This window comes from Mastacembelus armatus, chromosome 21, assembly GCF_900324485.2.
Source record: "Mastacembelus armatus chromosome 21, fMasArm1.2, whole genome shotgun sequence".
NCBI lineage: Eukaryota > Metazoa > Chordata > Actinopteri > Synbranchiformes > Mastacembelidae > Mastacembelus > Mastacembelus armatus.
In genome coordinates this window covers 28,618,942-28,640,920 of record NC_046653.1, presented here as the reverse complement: position 1 = coordinate 28,640,920, position 21,979 = coordinate 28,618,942, and the positions used below count along the sequence as shown (strand labels likewise).

General features: G+C 45.0%; 1 protein-coding gene across 9 annotated transcripts in view; it reads right to left on the bottom strand.

Moving 5' to 3' along the window:
* Positions 1 to 21,979, bottom strand: part of LOC113123841 (titin-like) — a 218,002-nt gene that overhangs the window by 83,405 nt on the left and 112,618 nt on the right. For all 9 annotated transcript variants that reach the window (XM_026296157.2, XM_026296164.2, XM_026296162.2 and 6 more), the window contains 37 exons: positions 21,491 to 21,790; positions 20,739 to 21,026; positions 20,337 to 20,633; positions 19,864 to 20,050; positions 19,665 to 19,780; positions 18,860 to 19,159; positions 18,297 to 18,596; positions 18,075 to 18,180; positions 17,436 to 17,632; positions 16,943 to 17,248; positions 16,696 to 16,849; positions 16,000 to 16,124; positions 15,793 to 15,911; positions 15,481 to 15,661; positions 14,957 to 15,259; positions 14,180 to 14,632; positions 13,357 to 13,659; positions 12,656 to 12,812; positions 12,384 to 12,526; positions 10,439 to 10,557; positions 10,101 to 10,278; positions 9,694 to 9,978; positions 9,251 to 9,544; positions 8,872 to 9,171; positions 8,193 to 8,501; positions 7,878 to 8,071; positions 7,450 to 7,764; positions 6,730 to 6,844; positions 6,269 to 6,577; positions 5,994 to 6,175; positions 5,655 to 5,784; positions 5,310 to 5,461; positions 3,528 to 3,675; positions 3,220 to 3,440; positions 2,873 to 2,969; positions 2,318 to 2,614; positions 1,617 to 1,916 (listed from right to left, as the gene is read on the bottom strand). In XM_026296157.2, coding sequence (XP_026151942.1) covers positions 1,617 to 1,916; positions 2,318 to 2,614; positions 2,873 to 2,969; positions 3,220 to 3,440; positions 3,528 to 3,675; positions 5,310 to 5,461; positions 5,655 to 5,784; positions 5,994 to 6,175; positions 6,269 to 6,577; positions 6,730 to 6,844; positions 7,450 to 7,764; positions 7,878 to 8,071; positions 8,193 to 8,501; positions 8,872 to 9,171; positions 9,251 to 9,544; positions 9,694 to 9,978; positions 10,101 to 10,278; positions 10,439 to 10,557; positions 12,384 to 12,526; positions 12,656 to 12,812; positions 13,357 to 13,659; positions 14,180 to 14,632; positions 14,957 to 15,259; positions 15,481 to 15,661; positions 15,793 to 15,911; positions 16,000 to 16,124; positions 16,696 to 16,849; positions 16,943 to 17,248; positions 17,436 to 17,632; positions 18,075 to 18,180; positions 18,297 to 18,596; positions 18,860 to 19,159; positions 19,665 to 19,780; positions 19,864 to 20,050; positions 20,337 to 20,633; positions 20,739 to 21,026; positions 21,491 to 21,790 — 8,280 coding nt within the window. The remainder of the gene's footprint in view (positions 1 to 1,616; positions 1,917 to 2,317; positions 2,615 to 2,872; positions 2,970 to 3,219; positions 3,441 to 3,527; positions 3,676 to 5,309; positions 5,462 to 5,654; positions 5,785 to 5,993; positions 6,176 to 6,268; positions 6,578 to 6,729; positions 6,845 to 7,449; positions 7,765 to 7,877; positions 8,072 to 8,192; positions 8,502 to 8,871; positions 9,172 to 9,250; positions 9,545 to 9,693; positions 9,979 to 10,100; positions 10,279 to 10,438; positions 10,558 to 12,383; positions 12,527 to 12,655; positions 12,813 to 13,356; positions 13,660 to 14,179; positions 14,633 to 14,956; positions 15,260 to 15,480; positions 15,662 to 15,792; positions 15,912 to 15,999; positions 16,125 to 16,695; positions 16,850 to 16,942; positions 17,249 to 17,435; positions 17,633 to 18,074; positions 18,181 to 18,296; positions 18,597 to 18,859; positions 19,160 to 19,664; positions 19,781 to 19,863; positions 20,051 to 20,336; positions 20,634 to 20,738; positions 21,027 to 21,490; positions 21,791 to 21,979) is intronic.

Genomic DNA, 21,979 nt, shown 5'->3' with positions numbered 1-21,979 from the left:
TTCGGGGCCGACCAGTAGCCGACCAAACTCCTCCCATACCCGGGTTTTTGCCGCCATCACCGCCTAGGCTACAGCACGCTTGGCCCGGCGGCACCCGTCAGCTGCTTCGGGAGTCAGACAAGCCAACCAGGCTCGGTAGGACTCCTTCTTCAGCTTGACGGCATCCCTTACCTCCGGTGTCCACCACCGGGTTCGGGGATTGCCGCCACGACAGGCACCCGAAACCTTACGGCCACAGCTCCTAGCCGCCGCGTCGATAATGGAGGTGGAAAACATGGTCCATTCACACTCAATGTCCCCAGCCTCCCCCGGGATCTGGTAGAAGATCTCTCGGAGGTGTGAATTAAAGACCCCTCTGACAGCGGGTTCGGCCAAACATTCCCAACAGACCCTCACAGTACGTTTGGGCCTGCCAAGTCTGTCCCGCTTCCTCCTCCGCCAGCGGATCCAACTCACCACCAGGTGGTGATCAGTTGACAGCTCTGCCCCTCTCTTCACCCGAGTGTCCAAGACATACGGCCGAAAGTCAGATGACACGACTACAAAGTCGACCATCGACCTCCGGCCTAGGGTGTCCTGGTGCGATGTGCACTGATGGAAACCCTTATGCTTGAACATGGTGTTCGTTATGGACAGACTGTGACTAGCACAGAAGTCCAGCAACAGAACACCACTTGGGTTTGTATCGAGGAGGCCGTTCCTCCCAGTCACGCCCTCCAGGTTTCACTGTCGCTGCCCACATGAGCGTTGCAGTCCCCAACAGAATTATGGAGTCCCCAGTAGGAGCACCTTTCAGCACCCCCCTGAGAGACTCCAAAAAGGCCGGGTACTCTGCACTCAGCCCATAGGCCGAAACAACAGTGAGAGACCTATCCCCGCCCAAAGGTGCAGGGAAACAACCCTTTCACTCTGGGGGGAAAACTCCAACGCGTAGCGGCTGAGCTGGGGAGCTATGAGCAAGCCCACACCAGCTTGCCGCCTCTCACCGCAAGCAACTCCAGAGTAGAAGAGAGTCCAGCCCCTCTCAAGGAGCTGGGTTCCAGAGCCCAGGCTGTGCGTGGATGTGAGCCCGACTATCTGTAGTTGGTACCGCTCGACCTCCTGCACAAGCTCAGGCTCCTTCCCCCCCAGTGAGGTGACATTCCATGTCCCTAGAGCCAATTTCAGCATCCAGGAATTGGGTCGCCGAGGTCCCCATCCTCGACCACTGCCCGATCCACTATGCACCAGCCCCTTATGGATCCTCCTGCGGGTGGTGGGTCCACAGCAGGGCAGCCCCACGTCACTCTTTCGGGCTTTGCCCGGCTGGGCCCCATGGGGGGAGACCCAGCCACCAGGCACTCGCCAACGGGCCCCAACCCCAGGCCTGGCTCCAGGGTGGGGCCCCGGCTTCGCCATGCCGGGCGACGTCACGGTCCTCGATTTTCGCTTCATAAGAGGTCAATGAACAGCAGTAATATATGTATTTAAAGGGAAGCTTTAGGAGAAAGCCTGGGTGTCAGACAATACATTGTCTAACAGTTACAACTCACCGAACTAATCTACGCTAAAATATGAGTTTGTGATGATGTGCAGATGATAAAACTGCTGACAGGACACAGATACTCTGTACTCACTGAAGAGGTTTCTGGCTTTCTCCGGCTCGCTGACCAGTGGAGGCCCGACTCCAAACTTGTTCTGGGCCATAACTCTGAACTCGTACTCGTGGTTCTCTGTCAGCCGGGTCACCACATAAACGCACTCCTTGGGGTCGTTGGACACGTGAACCCATGTCTTCCTGTTGTCCTCGCGCTTCTCAACCACATAGTTGGTGATCTTTGACCCACCATCGTCTGTGGGAGGGTGCCAGGCCAGTCCAATTCTCTCCGCAAACACCTCTGTAAATTTTATTGGTCCGACAGGTGGGCCAGGAGGTCCTGTAGGAGAAAGGACGGAGGGTGAGTCACCTATGTTTTACAACTACGTCAGTAACTGAAATCTCAGTCTGTAAATAATTAAAATGGTAAGTATTCACTAAGAACCTTTCCCTTCTTTATAGCAGTGACGAACTATGACACAAACAGCTCAGGATTTTGGGCATTTACATTTGCTTCCTTCTACCTTTGCTGTTTCTGATTGCAGGACAGAATCTGACAGTCAGTGTGGAGAAATACAGACACTGTCACACCTCCTGTGAATAGTTACTCTTGTTGAACTGTGGCTGGGCAATTACCATTTGGCAACTGCTATTAGTGTTAGCAACAAAACTACAGTTTCCTAACCCCATTATAACCTAATTTGACGACACGCCTTTAAAGTTATGGATTGCGTTTCTCACCCAGCACATATAGTTTGACATCCTTGGTGACGGTGCCCAGGCTGTTTCTGGCTGTTAGGCTGTAGACGGCACTGTCGTGCCGGCTGGCCTGCTGGATCAGCAGCGTGCACCTGTCGTGGTTCACGATTTTGTTGATATGCTGGTCGTAGTGGACGGCAGCTTTCTCGTCAGGTTTGGCCAGACTGGCCTTCTTCCAGGTCAGGGTGGGGAATGGACAGCCGCTCACCTTTGCCACAATGCTGATATCACAGCCCTCCTCTCCCTCCATGATCTCACGCAGCATGATAGTGGGAGCACCTGCAAAAAAAAAAGGAGATGAAAATGGCCTGTAGCAACAAACAAAACAAAACTCACCAACAGGTGATAGTTAGATGCAGTATCCTCCAAGTTGTTGTTGAAAATGTTTCTGGGGCTCTTGTGTGTTGGAAACGTTAATGCCAAATTTTCATCAGTGAAACAATGGAGGTATATGTATAATAAATAATAATACATAATTGCATTAAGTGCACTAGGTCTGTGACCAGCCTGCTGTTGGCTGAAGCACCAATCACTCACATGTCTGGTCCTTGATGACCATGGGTCCAATGGTGGCAGAGGGTCGGCTGGGTCCAGCAACATTTACAGCTTTTACTCGGAACTCGTATTCTCCTCCCTGCAGATCAGCAACAAGGCATTCAACATTAAAGGTCTGCAACAAACTCAACTTCATCGTCTTCCTCATTTATCACAAATTAAAATACATGTATGAATAACCTGAAAAATGCACAGCGATGAAACAGCTGAAAAAGATGTAATTATGATCTATGAGCCTAACTCTTTGCTAGTAATTGTTACTAAGAATGAGTGAAGGTTGGCAGTGGTAAAGAGAGGGAAATGGGATTCTCTTAAGGACTCAGACTGACCTGCTTTAGGTCCTCCACTACAAACGTGAGTTCCTCCACGTCTCTTTTGTTGCACTGTTTCCACGTCTCCTTCTCTTTGCCGCTGGTGTCCCAGCTCAAACGCTCGATGATGTAATGCTTCACTGGAGAACCACCGTTGTTTTTGGGAGGCTCCCAAGTCAGAGTGACGGTGTTCTGTGTCACTAGGTTGATTTTCAGCTTCGTTGGGGGGTCGGGTGGGTCTGAGGAGGAAAATCATTATTTGAACAAGTCCAATAAGGTTCTGTTTGTACTGTATTTGTGTAGTTGGATTGTCTGTGTATCCTCACAGATGGGGTCCTGAGCCCGGACGGGTTCAGTAGTCATGATGAATGGACCAAATCCTATTCTGTTCTCAGCTCGGACTCTGAACAGGTACTCCTGACCCTCAAGCAGACCTGGCACCACATAGGCCTGGAGGGCACAGGCTGCATTCACCTGAAAATATATCAACCATTCATCAGTTAATCAATTGCCAGGGCCAAAATTATGTTTAACTTGACTGACTGGTAATGGGATCTTGTTAACCCTCTGGGGTCGACGAACGCGCCGGCGCGTTTTGACACATTTTCTCCTGATAACGCCGAAACAAACAAATTCCTCCGTCAATTCTGATTGTACAGATAAAAGAAATATATCATTCAAAACTGTAAAGGGTCTAGTTTTAGTTGTATACCATCATAATAATCATAACAAAACGCTGTGATTTTTTTAAAATAAAGAAAACCGACAGGGTGCGCTGTCTGTCTTTTCTGTCTGTTATTTCTCTTCACAGACGCGTAAATAAAACAACCAGAATCTCAGCGAATACTTGGCTCATAAAAATAAGAATAATATGGCTAGAAAGCTTGAAATGTTTTCTTTTAAATGAAACAATTCAAGTCGAAAACAAATCATCACTTTTTATTTAATCCATATGAACGTAAGGAGAAGTCCGTTTTTTCCTCTTACCTCATTACAGGTAATGCGGTCCCGCCTTGTACACTGCCCACTGTTCACATGTAAATAATCTCAGGTGAACCAGGTAAATATGTGCACACCCCCGAGAAATGACTAAAACGTCAAACTTCATCATAGAATTTACTCACTTTTCTGCGCGTTTGGATGATGGCGTGTCACGGACGTGAAGAAGCGCTTCTTATATTCCACATAGAGACAAATAGTTTAGCTTGTCCTCAGAGTAAAAACACTGATTTTAACTCAAACGAGGATCGTTTGCTCCTCATTGTTTTGTATTGTACTGCACTAATCTGTCCCATCTACATTGACTGAAAGGCTCATTATGCGCGTCTTTGTCTGGTCGTTCAGTGCGTCTTTTGTGTTCTCAGGTAAATCACATGACTATTCATCCTCAGGCACACCCTCTTGCATATGGCCTTTCTGGACAAAAAGTGTCTTAGAAAATTTAAATCAGTGTATTGTTTACTGTGAATGTGTGAACAAGATGACATTCACAGCACTCTGAAGTAAACACTTTAGCCTACAACATGCAGGTCTCCAAAGTCTTGTGAACCAATGTTCTGTTTGTGTTTTATGGTCTTATTTCAGTGAGTAAAAAATTGTAGTTTTTCACTAACCATGCATAAACACTTTTTTCTCAAAAACACAATCATAAACTTGCTGCTCAAATATTATTGTAGCCGATTTTGTGCTAATTACAGTGTTATTAGACTTTAGACATTAATATGTTTAAAAGACACTGAAAAAAGCACAAATGTTAGGACATGTCAAAATTTGTCCAGGTCCCCAAAACCCCCTCAGACCCCAGAGGGTTAATGTGGCCCCTCTGACAATGGCTCTGGCTAACTGCTCAGCTAGAGAAGTGCTATATATAAAACACTACGCAGCAAGAGCCTGTCATTACTGCAGATGTTGAAGATGTCTGCTAGCTGCTGAACCAAACAGACTGGTTCACTATATTTTATTCTTTCTACTGGAGTCAGGAAAAAACAAACATATGTACAAAAGAAAGAGTAAAAAAAAATCTAAATGAGAGTTTGATATAGTAGTGGTAGGAACTGACTGAGTTGTCTTAACATGGACAACTGACTAATGGGCTGAACAATGTTTACCTTGGTCCATGCCTTGTCTGTGCCAGATTTCTTCTCAATGAAATAGCTCTTGATTCTCTCTCCTCCATCATTGTCTGGAAGTTTCCAGGTCAGCCTCATGGTTGACCGAGTGATGTCAGTCACCTTCAGCTCCTTTGGAGGTCCAGGAACATCTGTACTCAAGACAAACACGGAGTCACAGAGTCACAGATTCAAGAGCAATGACACCAACATATGGACACTGTTATACTGCAGAACCTTTGACACTCTGGTATTTATTCAGAGAAAAACATGGCCAGGCATGTAAGAAAAACGTTTATGATTGAATGCAGAATCATGATCTATATTCAAACACCACAGACGTACCAAGGACGTTGACTCTGACATTGACGTGTTTCTGTCCAGACTTGTTCTTTGCAGTGATGGTGTAGCGTCCAGAGTGGCTCCTTTGACTCACGGGAATGGTCACTATGGACGTGGTTTCTGTGGATTCAACCTGAATAACAACAATCCAAAATCCATAAAAACTATTAAATAAATATATCTACTTATATATCTACCAATAAGGAACAGCAATAACGTAATTCAATTAGATGTGTATTTTGTTTTTCAGTTTTCAGCCTGAAATGTTAAATTCAAAATGACTTCACAAATAGCTTCATCATCAAGAAAAAGAGAAAATCTAAGTTACTGTGGCAGGCTTACCTCAGAGTCCACAGGCAGTGTGTGCACTTTGTTCTTCAGGTGCGTCTTGGCTTTGCCATCAAAATCCCAGGTTACTTTGGGAACAGGGCGGCCCCTGATGGTGGCAGGGATTCTGATTGGATCTCCAGCATGAATGTACAGCAGGTCATCAGCTAGCACATCAATGGTGATGGAAGGTGGAACTGTAAAGTAAGATAGAGCAACACAAACGGTGAAACAGTGCAGGCTATACAGACAATCTATGATTACTGCAGTGGGACTCAAGTAATACATACGTTGAACATCCTCCACCAGAACCTCGCTGGTGCGGGGACTGGGGTCAGACTCGCCAGTATCATTGACAGCGATGATCCTGAAGCGATAACGTTTCAGCTCGCGGAGGCCGGGAACAGTGAACTCAGTGGTGGGGTGCAGCGTGTTGGGATCATTCACCCTCACCCACTCTGAAGTGCCCTCATCCTGCATCTGGATGATGTAGCCCTTGATGGGGGTTCCTCCATCGCTCTCTGGTGGCTTCCAGGACAGTGTCACACTGTGCTTCGTCTTATCAGCCACCTCAGGAGCAGCAGGCATGCTGGGAGGAGCTGGGGGAAGCATCATTGTATAAAAATAACATCCACTTTAGAAAACTCAAACTCATCAGTTATCATTTCTTAAAAAACAAAGAAACTGGTCTGTTTCAGATGACGTGTAGTCATTTTGTCCACACTAGATCTTGAAAATGTTTTCTACTCACTAAGTCGATCGATAGCGAAGGCAGAGTCAGATGGTTCACTAAATGGTCCAGTTCCTGCAGAATTGAAGGCAGCAACCCTGAATTCGTACTCTGTTCCTTCAAACAGACGATTCGCCTGAGAGACACAAAAAGGAAAATACTGCTGCTTACTGTCTCCTGTGGCTTGCAGCCCTACTACACCTTTCTAAAGAACTGTGACCTTGTGAACTTTGTGTCTATGAAGAATCTGCTAATGATCTGGGATAGATAATCATGAAGGTCTGCCTTCTTAAAGGTCTTTGAAATGCTATTGTTAAGATTTTCCAAAATTTCTTCAAAAAGTCTGCAACAGCCCATCCCAGGAGTCTTTGATGGCTAAAGCTAACGGTTTGTGGCAGCCAATTGGGATTTGAACCCACTCTAAAGTTCTAAGACTGACCATCCTACATGTTGGTGACAAAGCATCCTATAGGTCTGTGGCAGTTAACTCTGTAAAGTGCTTTCCGTACAGACTGACAGAACAGATCTGAAATTTCTGTGACACATCTTCCTTAAGGTCAATGATGAGTTATTTTGGTATGTATGATTTGGATAAAAACTGCATTCAAACACAGATCCTACCTTAATAAGACGGGAAGCTTCTTCCAACAATGTACCCAGAGGTACACACACTGAGGTAGGAATTTACATTCAACGTGTCAGATGTGTTCTGTGTTAACCCAGAAACCCCTGGCCACTCACCTGGTACTCCCAGCCTTTCAAGCCTCTCTTGGTGACTGGCATCTTGTTGGCTTTGGCCCAGTAGTCAGTGCCTTTCTCCCTCTTCTCCAGCCAATAACCAATAATCATAGAACCGCCACTGTCTCTAGGAGGTTCCCAGGTCACAGTCATCAAGCTCTTGGAATACTCTGTGATGGTTGGCTTCTCTGGTGGGCCAGGCAGGCCAAAGGGATCTATAATCTGGACTTCCTCTGTTGTGCAGGGTTCAGATTTACCGTACCTGTTTTCGGCTCGGACCCGGAACATATAAGTCTTGTTTTTCTCCAGGTTCCACACCTGCAGGAGAGGGTGGTGGTATTACGATTTAAGTTAACTTTTAAACTTTAAAGGCCCATGAGAACAGAGTTGTTATTGTTAAGATTATAATTGTTGTTGTTATCAGGACAAACCCCATATCTTCTGTCGATGATGCTGCTGTTAACCTCCTCCCACTGTGGTTCCTGTTCCTCTTCCACAGCTTTCTTCTCGACAATATAATTTGTCAGCTCGCTGCCACCATCATCCAATGGTGCATCCCACTGGAGGTAGCAAGACTGAGCCCTGATGTTGGACACAGTCAGATTCCTAGGTGGAAGTGGTCGGTCTGAGGAGATAGCATGAGCAGAGTTAGGATGCTGTTAAAGATTATTTGCAAAGATGTGGATCATGTATTGAGCAACACATCCTGTCTTTTCTGCCTCTGAGTCAGTCATGTTTCAACTCACCCAGCACCATCACATCAATAGTGTGCTTGGCTGTGCCCATGTTGTTGGAGGCAGTCACAGTGTAGCTACCGCGGTCCCCCCTATTGGCTGATGGGATGGACAACTTGGTCTTGCAGTTCATTCTGCCAGTCACCTGTGTCTCCATCAGCAGTGTCTCAGTAGGCTTCGCTATCAACACATCGTCCTTGGTCCATTCGATCTTAGGGATAGGGAGGCCCAGGACATCGGCAGGAATCTCGATGGGTTCACCCTTTTTCACCGTAAGAGAGTCGCCCTTGAAGTGCTTCAGCATGTGGACCTCAGGAGCCACTGGAAGAAACAGGACAGAATCTTATCAAATCAGCATGCACAGATGAACAATAGAGTAGTATTCAGAGCGTTTGACTCCCATACATTATGAGGTCATCTGTGGTTCAGGAAGTAGAATCATCAGCTAAACCTGGTAAATGCTAACAACATGGCTACTGGTTCACTCTGTTCCTTCCGTTGAAAAGCCCTGGGCAAGATACTGATTACTACAGATGGTTTGCATGGTATCTTGCATAGTCATTCTCTGCTATCAGTGTGTGTGTATATGGGTGTCACCACTTTTAGTAAATTCAATTGAAAACTGCCTTGATCTCTTAAGTGCACCCATTTAATTATGGGTGTTAAAAGGTTTCCAAATAGTCAGACTTACCTTCATCATCTTTGATAATCACACCAAATGGGATGGATGGCTCACTCTCTCCTATTGAGTTGACGCACTTGATCCTGAACTCATACATCCAGTCCTCATCCAGGCCCTCCACAGTCATGGTCAGATCAGGGCAGAGTTCTGTGTTGCAGGGCTCAAAAGCCTGCTTGTCCTGCCTCTTCTTCTCCACAATGTAGCCAAGGATGGGGCTGCCGCCGTCATTACGAGGTGGCTTCCAGGTGAATGTGATGGAGTCTTTAGTGCGCTCAGTGTAGTGGAACTTCTCGGGGTATGATGGTGGGCCTGCAGAACCACCAAAGCAATGATTAATTTTAAGTACAAAATTTGTGAATCAAAATCAAGACCTAATTTTAAGACCTACACTGTGGATCCACAGCTTTAAAGGGTCCTATCTCAACAGGCGGGCCCACGCCATACTTGTTCTTAGCCATAACACGGAAGTAGTACTCCTGTCCTTCTGAGATCCCCACACATTCACACTTGGATGAAATGGTTTCAACTGGTTGCCTCCATATATTCTTGTTAGCGTCTCTCCTCTCCACAAGGAAGCCTGTCAGCTCACTGCCTCCATCATCCTTGGGGTCGTCCCAATTCAGGAAGATCATTTTGCGAGTGATGACAACAGGCTTTAGATCTGTGACTAGTCCAGGGACATCTGAAAGCACAACATTACCCCTCTGTGTTTACTGATAACTAACAGTGATGATTACTTATAAATGAGTGAGTTTTAGTGAAAGTGAAAGTGAAAGTCATGACTTATAGCTTATATCAAGTCATGCCTGGATTTCCCCAATTTCCACTCACCCACAACCTCCACTCTGGACCAGGCATTCTTGACACCACTGGGGTTGCAAGCACTGATCTGGTACTTGCCGCAGTCCTTTCTCTGGACATTATTGATTGAAAGAATGCTTTCTTCACCCTCTGTGAGGATCTCCACGCGGTCTTTGTCGGGTCTGCCATCATCCTTTGTCCAGGTAATGGCTGGGTACGGTTTACCAGTTACCTTAGCCGGAATACGAAGTGTCTCTCCAGCTCTGATAACCATGCCAGCCCTGATGGATAGGTCCATTTCAATTACTGGTATCTCTGTGGAGAGCAATCAGCAAGCATAGAAAGAAGTGAACAATGAAGCACACTATGGAATTAGCATCAGCACCAACATTTGTTTTCATTAAATCCCAATGTCATGTTTGCTCATTCTGGCTGACCTGCAGGATTCCTGACAAAGACAGCTTCTGTGAATCCCGGTGTTCCCTCTCCAGCATCATTGCACGCTATGACTCTAACTTGGTACTTGGCCCCTTCACGTACTCCATAGACAGTGAAGGCCCGGGTCCTCCAGGGACGCTCTGTAGACCTGGACCAGTCTTTGGTACCAGCCATGAGCTGTGGAGCACCACAAGACAAAGAAACATTACTTTGAACTGAAATCAAGACAGTTTGAGTTAAGAACATCTGATTTAACAAATGTGAAACTGCACCAGTGACAAGACAGGATAATGGGAGTAAGGCTGAAAACATATTAAGGGGGACCTGATGATCTGACCTTATCCACGTGGTATCCGAGAATCTCTCCTCCACCAGTGTCAACGGGTGGGTCCCACTCCACTTCGATACAGGAACTGGTGGTTGCCACCACTCGGGCGACTGGAGGTCCAGGAGGTACTACAGTGTCACAAATACACACGGGGGAGAGCTGTTAACTCTGAGACTGACTATACAGTTCTCAGCATAAATGAGTACACCCCAATAGATTTGTCAGAAAACTTTTCCTTTCCTTTTGGAATCAACATTTTCTATGGGACACTATACAACAAAATACTTCCACAAATCCAGGCCGTTGATTGCAAACAAGATTTGTTAATTTGCACAAACAAAAAAATATTTTTCCTAGACCATGTTGCAAAAATGAATAGACCCCGATGAAAGTCTTAGGTGCAAAACTAAGTTTTTAAGACAACAAAATCCTAATTAACACGAATTAAACCACAGGTGAGTCTAATTATTCATTAAACAGGTGTAGAGCGGACAGTTGACTATAAAAGGGCATTACTTAAAGAAAAGCCCTTCCCATTTCACGCTGTCAGCAATGGCACCACATGGAAGAGAAATGTCAGAAGATCTGAGAAAGAAAATAATTTCTTTACAAAACAAAGATGAAGGCTACAAAAAGATCTGCAAAGCTTCACTTATCAGTCAGAATACTGTAGCAGACGGAACTGCAACAATCTTGCAGAGACGTCCACGCCCTCCATGGAAGTTAACACCTCAAATGGAGCTTCTTTGGATGAGAAGGGTTGAAGAAAATCGCAATGCAAGTTCACTGCAGTTGGCTAAAGAAGTAGAAAGCCAAACTGGGGTGTCTGCTTCCTGTGACACAATATGGGGAACACTGCAGAGGAATGGAACGCATGAGTGTTGCCCACATAGGAAGCCTCTCCTAAAGCCCATAAACAAAAGAAAAGCCTGTCTAGAACTTGCCAGGTCCTTTGCTGAAAAAAGATTAAGACTACGGGGACTCTGTACTCTAGAGTGAGGAGACCAAGATAAATGTTTTTGGAACTGATGGCTTTAAAACTGTATGGTGTTGCAAATATGAGGAGTACAACGAAAAATGGATGGTGCCTACAGTGGTAGTGGTGGTGTCCTTCTCTGGGGCTGTATGAGTGCTGCTGGTGTTGGGGTGCTGCATTTCACTGGTGCTATCATGAATTCACATATGCGCTGCCCTATATTGAAAGAGAAGATACTACTATCACTCTGTGCCCTTGGTCATCATGCACTTTTCCAACGTGACAATGATCCAAAACACATCTAAGGCCACTGTCGCCTTTCTGAAGAAGATCAGGGTGAAAGCATGTTTCCTGATCTGGACCCAATCAAGCACCTACGGGGAATTCTGAAGAGACAAGTTGAGCATCACTCTCCATCCAGCATCCAGGCTCTAAAAGAGGTCATTCTTTAAGAATGGAAAAAGATAGATGTTGCAATATGTCGCCAGCTTGTTCATTCCATGCCCACAAAGACTTGGTGCTGTCCTTAAAAATCACAAAGGTCATACAAAATAGTAGATGTAGTAGTTTTTGTTGTGGGGTGTATTCACTTTTGCATCAACTTATTGTAGTAAAACTGAAGATTTTGTAATCTAAGTTATATTATTAACCTTACTTAACCTTATTAAACCTACTTTCATGTAATGAGCTAAAAATGTTCTATAAAACTCAGTTTTGTCATTGATATATTGATTAAAATCTTACTTTTCAAAGGGTTGTACTCATTTATGCTGAGCGCAGTATGTCCAACAACCTAAGTATCCCTTCAGGATGATCCTGTTCACATGTAGCAGCATTTCAACAGTTCTAAATATTTTAAAGCTATTTTAGAGACAACATGAAAATGACTAGTTATGATAACCAAGTATTAGTTGGAATTATATTCCAAAAATATAGAAATATTGAAGACAGAACCAGAGTTTAGAAAGATCTACGTACAGATTGGACACTGGGCTGTCCTGGGCTCAGATGGGACACTAAACTTTCCAAGGCCGGCCTGGTTTTCAGCTGCCACCCTGAAGATGTAAGTCATCCCCTCCAGAAGACCTTCAACATCCAGCTTAGTGTTGGGGACAATGCTCCTGAGGACCAGGCAAGAAAAGGGACATCATACAAACAAAATTATTTCTGCCAAAACAGCTGCAATATGCTTTGATTTCCCCCACACATTATGAGTTTTTCAGATACAAAGTTTTGTTGTGTTTCCTCACCTGTTGACACGTGTCCAGTGTGAGCTGTTGATCTCACGGCGCTCCACCCAGTATCCCACGATAGGGCTGCCATTGTCACTGGGCTCGTTCCAGGTGACCTGCATGCTCTGGGCTGTGAGGTCAGTGGCCTGTGGCTGATCAGGAGCTTCAGGAGGGTCTAGGGTGGATGAAGGGACAGAACAGGATATGAAAAAAACCTGAACGTGACATCAAAGCAATTATATTTGATTACATAGCTTGTTAAAGACAGTGTTTAGCATGTTGGTAATTGATGTCAGTTATTAATTATATAAATTACTATAGACTCATTTAAAACACAGTTTGAACTCCTGCCCTCTGGACGGCAGTAAACCGTACCAAAACCAACAGGATAAGGAGAGTTTCTCAGTTCAGTTCAGATTAACAGTTAATCATGACTGTCATCTTTGTCTGGACAACAGACAGCAGTTACCTACAGAGCCACTGTACTCAAACTCAAACATATTTGGCCACTAAAGCTGATGGTGAGAACGACTAAATGAGCAACTACAATGAACACAGTGTGTGTGTGTGTCCCCACCACCACCTCCCCCGTGTCTTCTTAATGCCATGCAATATTTTATTCCACTTCTGTATCACTGAAAGCAAAAACAAGCAACAACAACAAATACATATAAACCCAGTCCAGTGCACACAGGGAGGAATAATTAAAAATATCCTACCAAAAGGATTCTTGGCAATGAGTGGTTTGGAGACAACTGGAGGACCGGCACCATATTTGTTCTCTGCCATGACCCTGAAAAGGTACTCCTTCTTCTCAACGAGTTTGGGCACCAAGTAGCGGCATCCTCTCAGGGTGGAGGTGACACAGCTCCAGCCGATCTCCAGCTTCGAGTTGTCCTTCTTCTCCAGAATGTAGTTGAGGATCTCACTGCCACCATCATCCAATGGAGGATCCCACATGCAGATCACAGAGTTCTTCCGTACTTCCTCAAATCTGAAGTTCACCGGTGGGCCAGGTGTATCTGCACACACGAAGGGGTTGTCGTTTTAATAATAACCTTATGACAAATATAAATTCCCAGCAACAAAGTTATCATTCAAATATGGCTTTTGTCAATTAACAAATTTTTTTCTTTTTCTTCTGAATCTTTAATTATGGTTTGTGTAAGGAATTCTGCTTCTGCTATATTAATTCTTTAGGATTACAACATTTGTATTATTGTTGTTTAACCTCATTTTATTAATTTATAGTCTTTAAAGATAAAAATGGGTGAAAAATTAAAGATAAACCTGGATGTCGACCCTGACAGTGATCTTGGGACTGTTATACTGTGTAGGGGTTAGAGTCCATTTGTGCCGTTAGACTGAAGAGTCACTGGATATCGGTATGAGGGCTCACTCAATGGTTCCATGAGTATAAAAATAATAGGAATCATACACTCTACACTAATGTCATAGTCACCAGATCTCAACACAGCTGAACCTACTTCAGTCTCTCACCTATCTGTGTACATATACCAGAAAACAGAACATAGTTCTCACCAAGCACGTTGACCTCACAGGTTGCTGAGGAGATACCATGGTCATTCTCCACCTTCACCATGTAGACGCCATGGTCGGCGCGGAAGGAGTCTTTGATGACAACACAGGACATGCCCTTGTGGCTGTTGTCAATGGACAGACGCTCATTTATCGTTGGGTAGTCGACCTCCTCCACCTCCACCTCTGGCACCTCCTCCTTGTCCTCCTCTTTCTTCTCCTCTCCTGCCTTCACCTCCTTCTTCTCTGCCTCTGCCTCTTTCTTCTCCACCTTCTTCCTCAGGGGTCTTTCGGGCCTCTTGCGGAGAGGCTCAGGACGGATCACCTGGTTGTTCCAGTACCAGGTGATCTCAGGGTATGGTGAGCCAGAAATGTTAGCATCCAGGCAGATGTGGTAGCCTCGCTTCACGCTGAGACCGGACTGTAGACTGCCACTTAGGAAGACCTTTGGAGGATCTGAAAGAGTGTGTGAAGAAAGGTAACAGTCAAAAACAGGACGGTTACAGAGTAAAAAGTAAATGAAAGAAAAAATTGAATTTTTATATGTATTTTGTATCAAGTAAAGACTGATTCTGTCTATCTAAGTGCCCTTAGATTCTCTACAAATCATCTGCTTTCTGTAGAGGGAGAACTTTACCAAGAGCCACATAGCCTGTAAACCTTTTTTTTATAGCAGAATTGCTTCCAAATGTTTATAGATTTTTCTACTTTTTCTCAGGAAATTCTAGTATCATCCCTGGCAATCTATTTTATTCTATTGTAAAGAGCTGACATCCTTACCAATGACGTCTGAGGCCTTGACGAATGGTGTGTTGCGTGACGGCTCACTGACTCCTGCAGCGTTTTCGGCTTTGACTCTGAAAGTGTAGCTCTTGCCCTCCGTCAGCCCTTTGACAGTGTAGGACGTGACGGGCACCAAAAAGTCATTGCACCTCTCCCACTTGTCTGTACCCTTCTGTTGCTTCTCCAGGATGTAGCCCATAATCTTGGAGCCGCCATCGTACATTGGAGGCTTCCAGGTCAGAGTAACACTGCCAGATGTTGGGCTGTGGGTTTCCACGTCCACTGGAGGGTCAGGAGCATCTGGGAAGAGAGGTGGATTTCAGTCACAATTATTCTTAAAAATCTCTGTTTTTCATTCATCAGAGAAATGATATTATAAAGGCTTCCAAGACATAACAGATTCAATACTTTCCAAATAAAGACATCCACCTCAGGACAAATTTTCATAATAGATTTTCCATAACCACTAAGTAAACTGATCGGCTGGCATTAAATCAAACAGGAAGTGTGAAGATCCCTACGTTTCTGGTCCTCAGCAATAACTGGGTTGCGGAGCTCAATGAACTCTCCTCCTCCGACTTTGTTGACGGCCTGGACTCTGAAGTAGTACTCTCCATTGGGGATGAGATCTTTTATGGTCCAGCTCACCTTGTTCTCTCCAGACATCACATTTATGTACGTCCTTCTGCCAGCCTCACGCCGCTGCACATGCAAAAACAAATGAACCAGTAAAATATCAGTTTTCTCCAGCACAGTGGAGACTCATAGGCTCTGACGTCAGATTTAAAGGCATAGTTGCAGCTGAGAACTAACAACATGCTGCCATCTCAGACCTGCAGGATGTAGTGAAGAATCGGTGTCCCGCCATCATAGTCAGGAGGATCCCAGGATACTTTACAGGAACTCTTTGTGATCTCAGAGGCCACAATTTCCTTACAGGGTCCAGGAAGACCTGAAGACATAAAAACAGAGATGGGTTAAAAAATAACCGGCTGCTCATTTCTACATGATATAAAACGTGGATGTATGTGACTGAGTACCGATGACTTTGACGTTAATGGTGGCGCTGGCGGCTCCCAGGTTGTTCTCCAGAGTCACCTTATACACTCCAGCATCAGCATGAACGCTGCTCTCAACCTCCAGATGACAGGACGTATACTCCTTCCTGTGGAACACAAACATTCTCACATTTGAAATTTGATGACACCACACCACACTCTGGGACAAGGTGATGGTTAATATTCCAATTTGTCACCAACAGACTGGACAGGCTCTGTGCACAGGTGAAAGTCTTTGATCTATCTAAGTTGGTTAAATGATGTTTACAGACAATAAACAACCAACCTCAGTGGAAGAATTAGTGAAACTGCTGGCTTCCCGTTAGTCAAAGGATAGATTTTAAAATCTTATTGCTAGTTTATAAAGTGGTTGTAGACCAAAATATATTCAAGATGTATTAGTTCCCTATGAGGTTTCAAGACCCCTCAGGTCATCTGGGACAGGTCTACTGTGTGTTCCCAGAACCAGAACATTTCATGCCTTGTAAAGCACTTTGAATTGCGTAGTGTATGAATGATGCTATACAAATAAATTTGCCTTGCCTTGCCTTGCCTTGCCTAAAAGAATAGTTGGTGCATCCAGTTTGATTGTGATCTTCAGTCTGAGTGGAAACACTTTTATTTCTCTTCCTGAATTCAGATCCAGATGGAAAATAAACATTTGGACTAATGACTGACCTGAAGGCAAAGTGTTCGTCAGCCTTCAGCTCCTTGCCATCTTTGTGCCAGGTGACTTTGGGTGAGGGGACAGCTCTGAAGGGAACTGGAATATGCAGCTTCTCTGTTTCCACAACAACCAGGTCCAAAGTATGGAAGTCCAGCGCTGGATTACCTAGGTACAGGCACCATCATGCTCACATAACCGTCCAGTGATTTACAGAAGGCTGAAACAAGACACTTTAAGGACAGGATTAGACATTCTTACAGTCAGGGTCTTTGGCAACAACATTCTCTGAGATGTCAGAGGGCTCGCTGACCCCGACGGTGTTGATGGCCCTCACTCTCAGGATGTATTCCTTCTCAGGGACCAAACCCTCCTGCACACGATACTTCAGCTCCTTCACTGGGCGGGAATTGACCCTCATCCACTTCTCTGTCCCAGCTTCACACATCTCGATGTGGTAGCCGGTGATGGGGCAGCCACCATCCCTCTGTGGAGGTTTCCAGGCGATAGACAGGAAGTCACGGCTGGCTCCAGTCACATGCAATTCCATGGGAGGTGATGGGACACCTTAAGAACAGAGTACAGATGCAATCAAACTCTAAATTCAATTTAATTTCAGTTTGATTCAGTTTTATCTGTATAGCGCCAAATTACAATAACATCATCTCAAGTCAGTTTACATAGCAACCCAACAAATCCCTCACTAAATCCCTAAATGATTTACACTTCACATGATTTCTGATAATAGGCTAACCTGTTGGATCTTCGATGGTGAGGAGCTCTGTGGGTTCACTCGGGTGCCCAATACCAGCCTCGTTCTCAGCACAGACCTGGAACTGAACCTCTGTTCCCTCAATGACATCTGTCACTCTGTACTTACAGTCTGGACCTGAGGTCTTCCCACATTTCACCCAGCGAGTTCCAAGCCTCTCTTTCTTCTCAATGGAATACCTGCAGGGTGAATGTACTGGTAAACACACCTTCATACTTGACCTGCTGCCAATACATTTGAAACTTTCAATACAGAAGAATGCATGCAGTGGAAAATGAATCCTGAACTGCTACAGTGAGGTATATTTTACTTCATTTAGATAATTTTACTAATATTTTGTTGACACACAGTTTGCAGCATTTAGAAAAGTTCTTTTAAGGAAGTAGCGAAAAGTATTGCTACTGCAGGGTTCGGAATTGCTGTGACCACATCGTCCTTATGCAGAAATAGGTAATGGGAGAAATGAGAGACTGAAAAATGGCCACAGAGCTCCAAATGATTCCATCAAGAGGAGGGCACAAACAAATGGAAGAGTTGGTAACAAATGGAAGAGTTGTTTTTTCCTTTTGTTTGATGTTGAACTATCTTGCCAGCAAAGACTTAGCTAAAAAAGAAGACAACCTGAGGATGGGCCTGCCTCCATCATTTTTAGGTGCTTCCCACTGCAGGTCCACGTATCTCTTGGTCACAGCATTGACAGTAAGGGCATACGGCGGTCCAGGAGTAGCTGAAATAACACAAAACGTTTGACATTGACCAAGAGACAATTCAGCAATAAAATCATCTTTAATGTACAAAATTTTCATCTACACTGTAAATAACTAGGACTACCCTCCTACTTACTAAAGGTGTCTTTGGCCAGCACGGAGTCCTCCAGCTCGCAGAACGGACCAACGCCCACGGCATTCTCTGCAGCGACGCGAAACACGTACAGGGATCCTTCGTTGAGTGGCGACACAGTGCACTTGAGCTCCTTCACTGTGGTGTCCACGGCCTGCCAGCCTTTACGCCTAACGTCACGCTTCTCCACCACGTAGTTGGTGATAGGTGAGCCTCCATCACGCTCGGGGACTGTCCACTTCAAGTCGGCACTGTTCCTACAGATGCTGACCACATCCAACCAGCGAGGAGCTGAGGGAGGGTCTGTGGAGATGCAGAGTGTTATTTTAGTTTCAGTATTCAGTTTAGTTTCAGTATTCAGTTTTTATTTTTTAATAAATTTGCAAAAATTTCTACATTTCTGTTTTTTTCTGTCAAGATGGGGTGCTGAGTGTACATTAATGAGAAATAAAATGAACTTTTTTGATTTTGGCAAATGGCTGCAATGACACAAAGAGTGAAAAATTTAAAGGGGTCTGAATACTTTCCGTACCCACTGTATTTGACTAAGTATCAACTTTTCTTACTGAGTCTCTCCTTGCAGAGCACTGGGTCACTGGGCTCACTCGGTTCGCTCTCTCCAGCCACGTTGAAGGCTCGGACCCTGAATGAGTACTCCTGTTTCTCCATCAGGCCCTTCAGGAAGTACTCCAAGAGGCTGACATTCTCTGCCACACGAATCCAATCCATGGTACCACTCTTCAGCATCTCAATGACGTAGCCATCGATCTTTGCGCCACCATCGTGCTCTGGTTTGGTCCACATGAGAAAGCAGGAAGTCTTAGCCACGTCTTTCACAGTCGGTTTACCAGGAGGCCATGGAGGATCTGGAAGAGCAACGACCATTATATTTTACCATGGAAAGGATTTTAGGTGGTCACACTCAACTAAAGTGAGAGGGTGTTGGAGAAATCCTTAACAAATAGACAAACTTCAGAGTTTAGATCAATTTTACTTGCACAAGGAGTAAACTCTCACTAAGCACATTGAGTGCAGAGTGAGAGGTCACTGGCTAGACACACCCAGACTGAACATTTTATAGCTTAGTTGGTATGAAGAAAGGCTTCCTGGGTTGATGGCAGTTTCAACCATCTGTCAAAATAAGTCACCAAATGGGGTTAGACAATGGTCAGCCATCAGCCAAGTCACAGAACAGTTTTAAACAGTGGTTAACCATTTGACAAACACAGATGGGGAAAAGCTGCCTGCAGCAATGTTCTCAGAAGACACACTAATAGGAAAATAAGTATAGGATTATATGTAAACAATTGTATCATAATGAAAAGAAAAAGAATAAAACATTTTTCTAACACAGGGCTAATGATTTTGTACCGATAGGATCTTTGACGAGGATTGGATCTGTCTCCTTGCTGGGTTTTCCAGTTCCAGCCAGATTCTCAGCCAGGACTCTGAATTTGTACTTCTTCCTGGTGGGAAGACCTTTGACTCTGCAAAAGGAAAATCCGTCAAATCAACTCAGTGAAATCTAGACAAGAAGCACTAGTGTATAACAGTGGCATGGTAGACTCACCTGTAGTTGGTGTCTTTGATGGGCACCTTGTTGCACCTGATCCATCTGTCATGGTCAGGTTCATATCTCTCCACCCAATAGCCAGTGATGGGGCTTCCACCATCTTCATCAGGTTCGAACCATGTTAGAGTCAGCGAGTCCTTGGCAATGTCTGAAGGCTCTAGCTTGTATGGAGCTCCAGGAGTGTCTGAGGACAAGATGGGGGGGGGGGTTAGTTACAGCTACCCTGACCGTAGTCTGATCCAAAACACTGTACCTGACAGAGAAAACACTTATTTATCTGAACCTGGGAAGAAGCATGCATGAACAGGAAACTGGCTACTTCCCATCTTTATGCTAAGCTAGCTGGCTCTTTCATTGGTATTTATTTAATCTAACTTTCGAAAAGAAAGTAAAGAAGCATGATTTTCCTTCCAAAATGTCAGGTAGAAAGGTAGAATGGGCATGGGCAGTCCTATGGGCATGTGACCTACCGAAGGGGTATTTAGCAGTGATGGGTGGGTGTTCAGCCGGTGGGCCAACACCAAACTGGTTCTCAGCAAACACTCTGAAGATATAGTCCTTGAACTTCACCAGGCCCACTGCTTTGTACGTGGTCTGTTTGATGGTTGTGGATAGCCGGTGCCAGATCTCGCTGTCGGCAGCACGACGCTCAACAATGTAATTGGTGATTCTGGAGCCTCCGTCATCACGTGGTGGGTTCCAGGCCAGGAAGCAGGATTCATTGGTGATTTCAGAGATGTCAAAGGCAGCCGGAGGACCAGGCTTATCTGTGTGAGGAAAATATTTGTAGGATTAAATGACCAGATATGAAAAGAAAATGACCACAAACCCTATTTTATTCAGCTTTTTTCTCCGTTGTCAACTTGTCTTACCGAGGATGTTGACCTCCACAGTTGCAGTGGCACGGCCACTGCTGTTGGTGGCCTCAATGATGTAGGTGGAGCTGTCATCTCTCTTGGTCTTGGAGATTGTGACAGTTGAGTGTCCTGGCTTGGTGTCTATAGAAACTCTGTCATCTGGTTTGAGGACCAGGTCGGCCTTGGTCCACTTCACCCTGGGCTCAGGCTTACCCGTCACCTCGGCAGGGAGTTCGATCTTGCTTCCAGCCTTGGCGGTCAGGCCAGCCAGCAGCTTGGCATCCAGCCGGATCTCTGGAGGTTCTAAATGGACAGTAAAGATGAGGTTTGGTCAGAAAGTTGAAGTTTAGAAGATAATTAACAGGAGGTTTGGGGACAGTTGACTTTATTAGAGATGCCGTCAACTACTGTTTATTTAATCTTCTTAATTACAGCAAAAACATTAATAGAACACATTACACACATTTCCCAGCCACTATGTGTTGTCCACAGTGTGTTGTTTCTGGCCCTGTTGATTATTTCTGGCGATCAGGTTTGAGTTTTGATTATTTGGACAGGTTAAGATAAACACAAGTTAGGGCTGCAACTAAGACATAGTTAGCTAATATAGTTTGAATATTACGTGAAATAGACGGATTATTTCAGATTATTATTATTTAATTTTTTTATGATAGTCAAAATAATTATGATTAAAGTCCCACTCTATCATACCTGCTGTATGTGACAGAACTAGACCAAAGTGGAAAAGGAATTTCAAGTCTGGGTACCTTTAGGATCAACAGCCTGGATCTCATCAGTGGCCCTGCAGGGCCCGCTGGCTCCCAGACGGTTCAGGGCTCTGACTCTGTAGGAGTACCACTGGCCCTCAGTCAACCCCGTCACCTGGCACTTCAGCTCGGGCACTAAGTCAGCACAGGGCTCCCACTTATCAGTTCCCCTCTGGCAGCGCTCCACGTTGTAGCCCCGGATGCCGCTGCCGCCGTCGTACCTTGGTGGATCCCAAGTCAGGTAGATGCCACTGGCTGACTTGTCTCTCCACCTCAGGTTCTCTGGAGGATCAGGGACAGCTGAAGGGAAATGATACAGAGTGGTCAGAAAGTTCCTCAGGCCTGTTTCAAACTAATAGAAAGTCTGGGTTTGCAAAGGACACCAGCCTACAATCTAGAGCTCTTTGTAAGCCTGTGGAGAAATACAAATTGAGTCAATGTCTTTACATCTCCATTAACCCATACTTCAACATTCAAAACAGATAAATA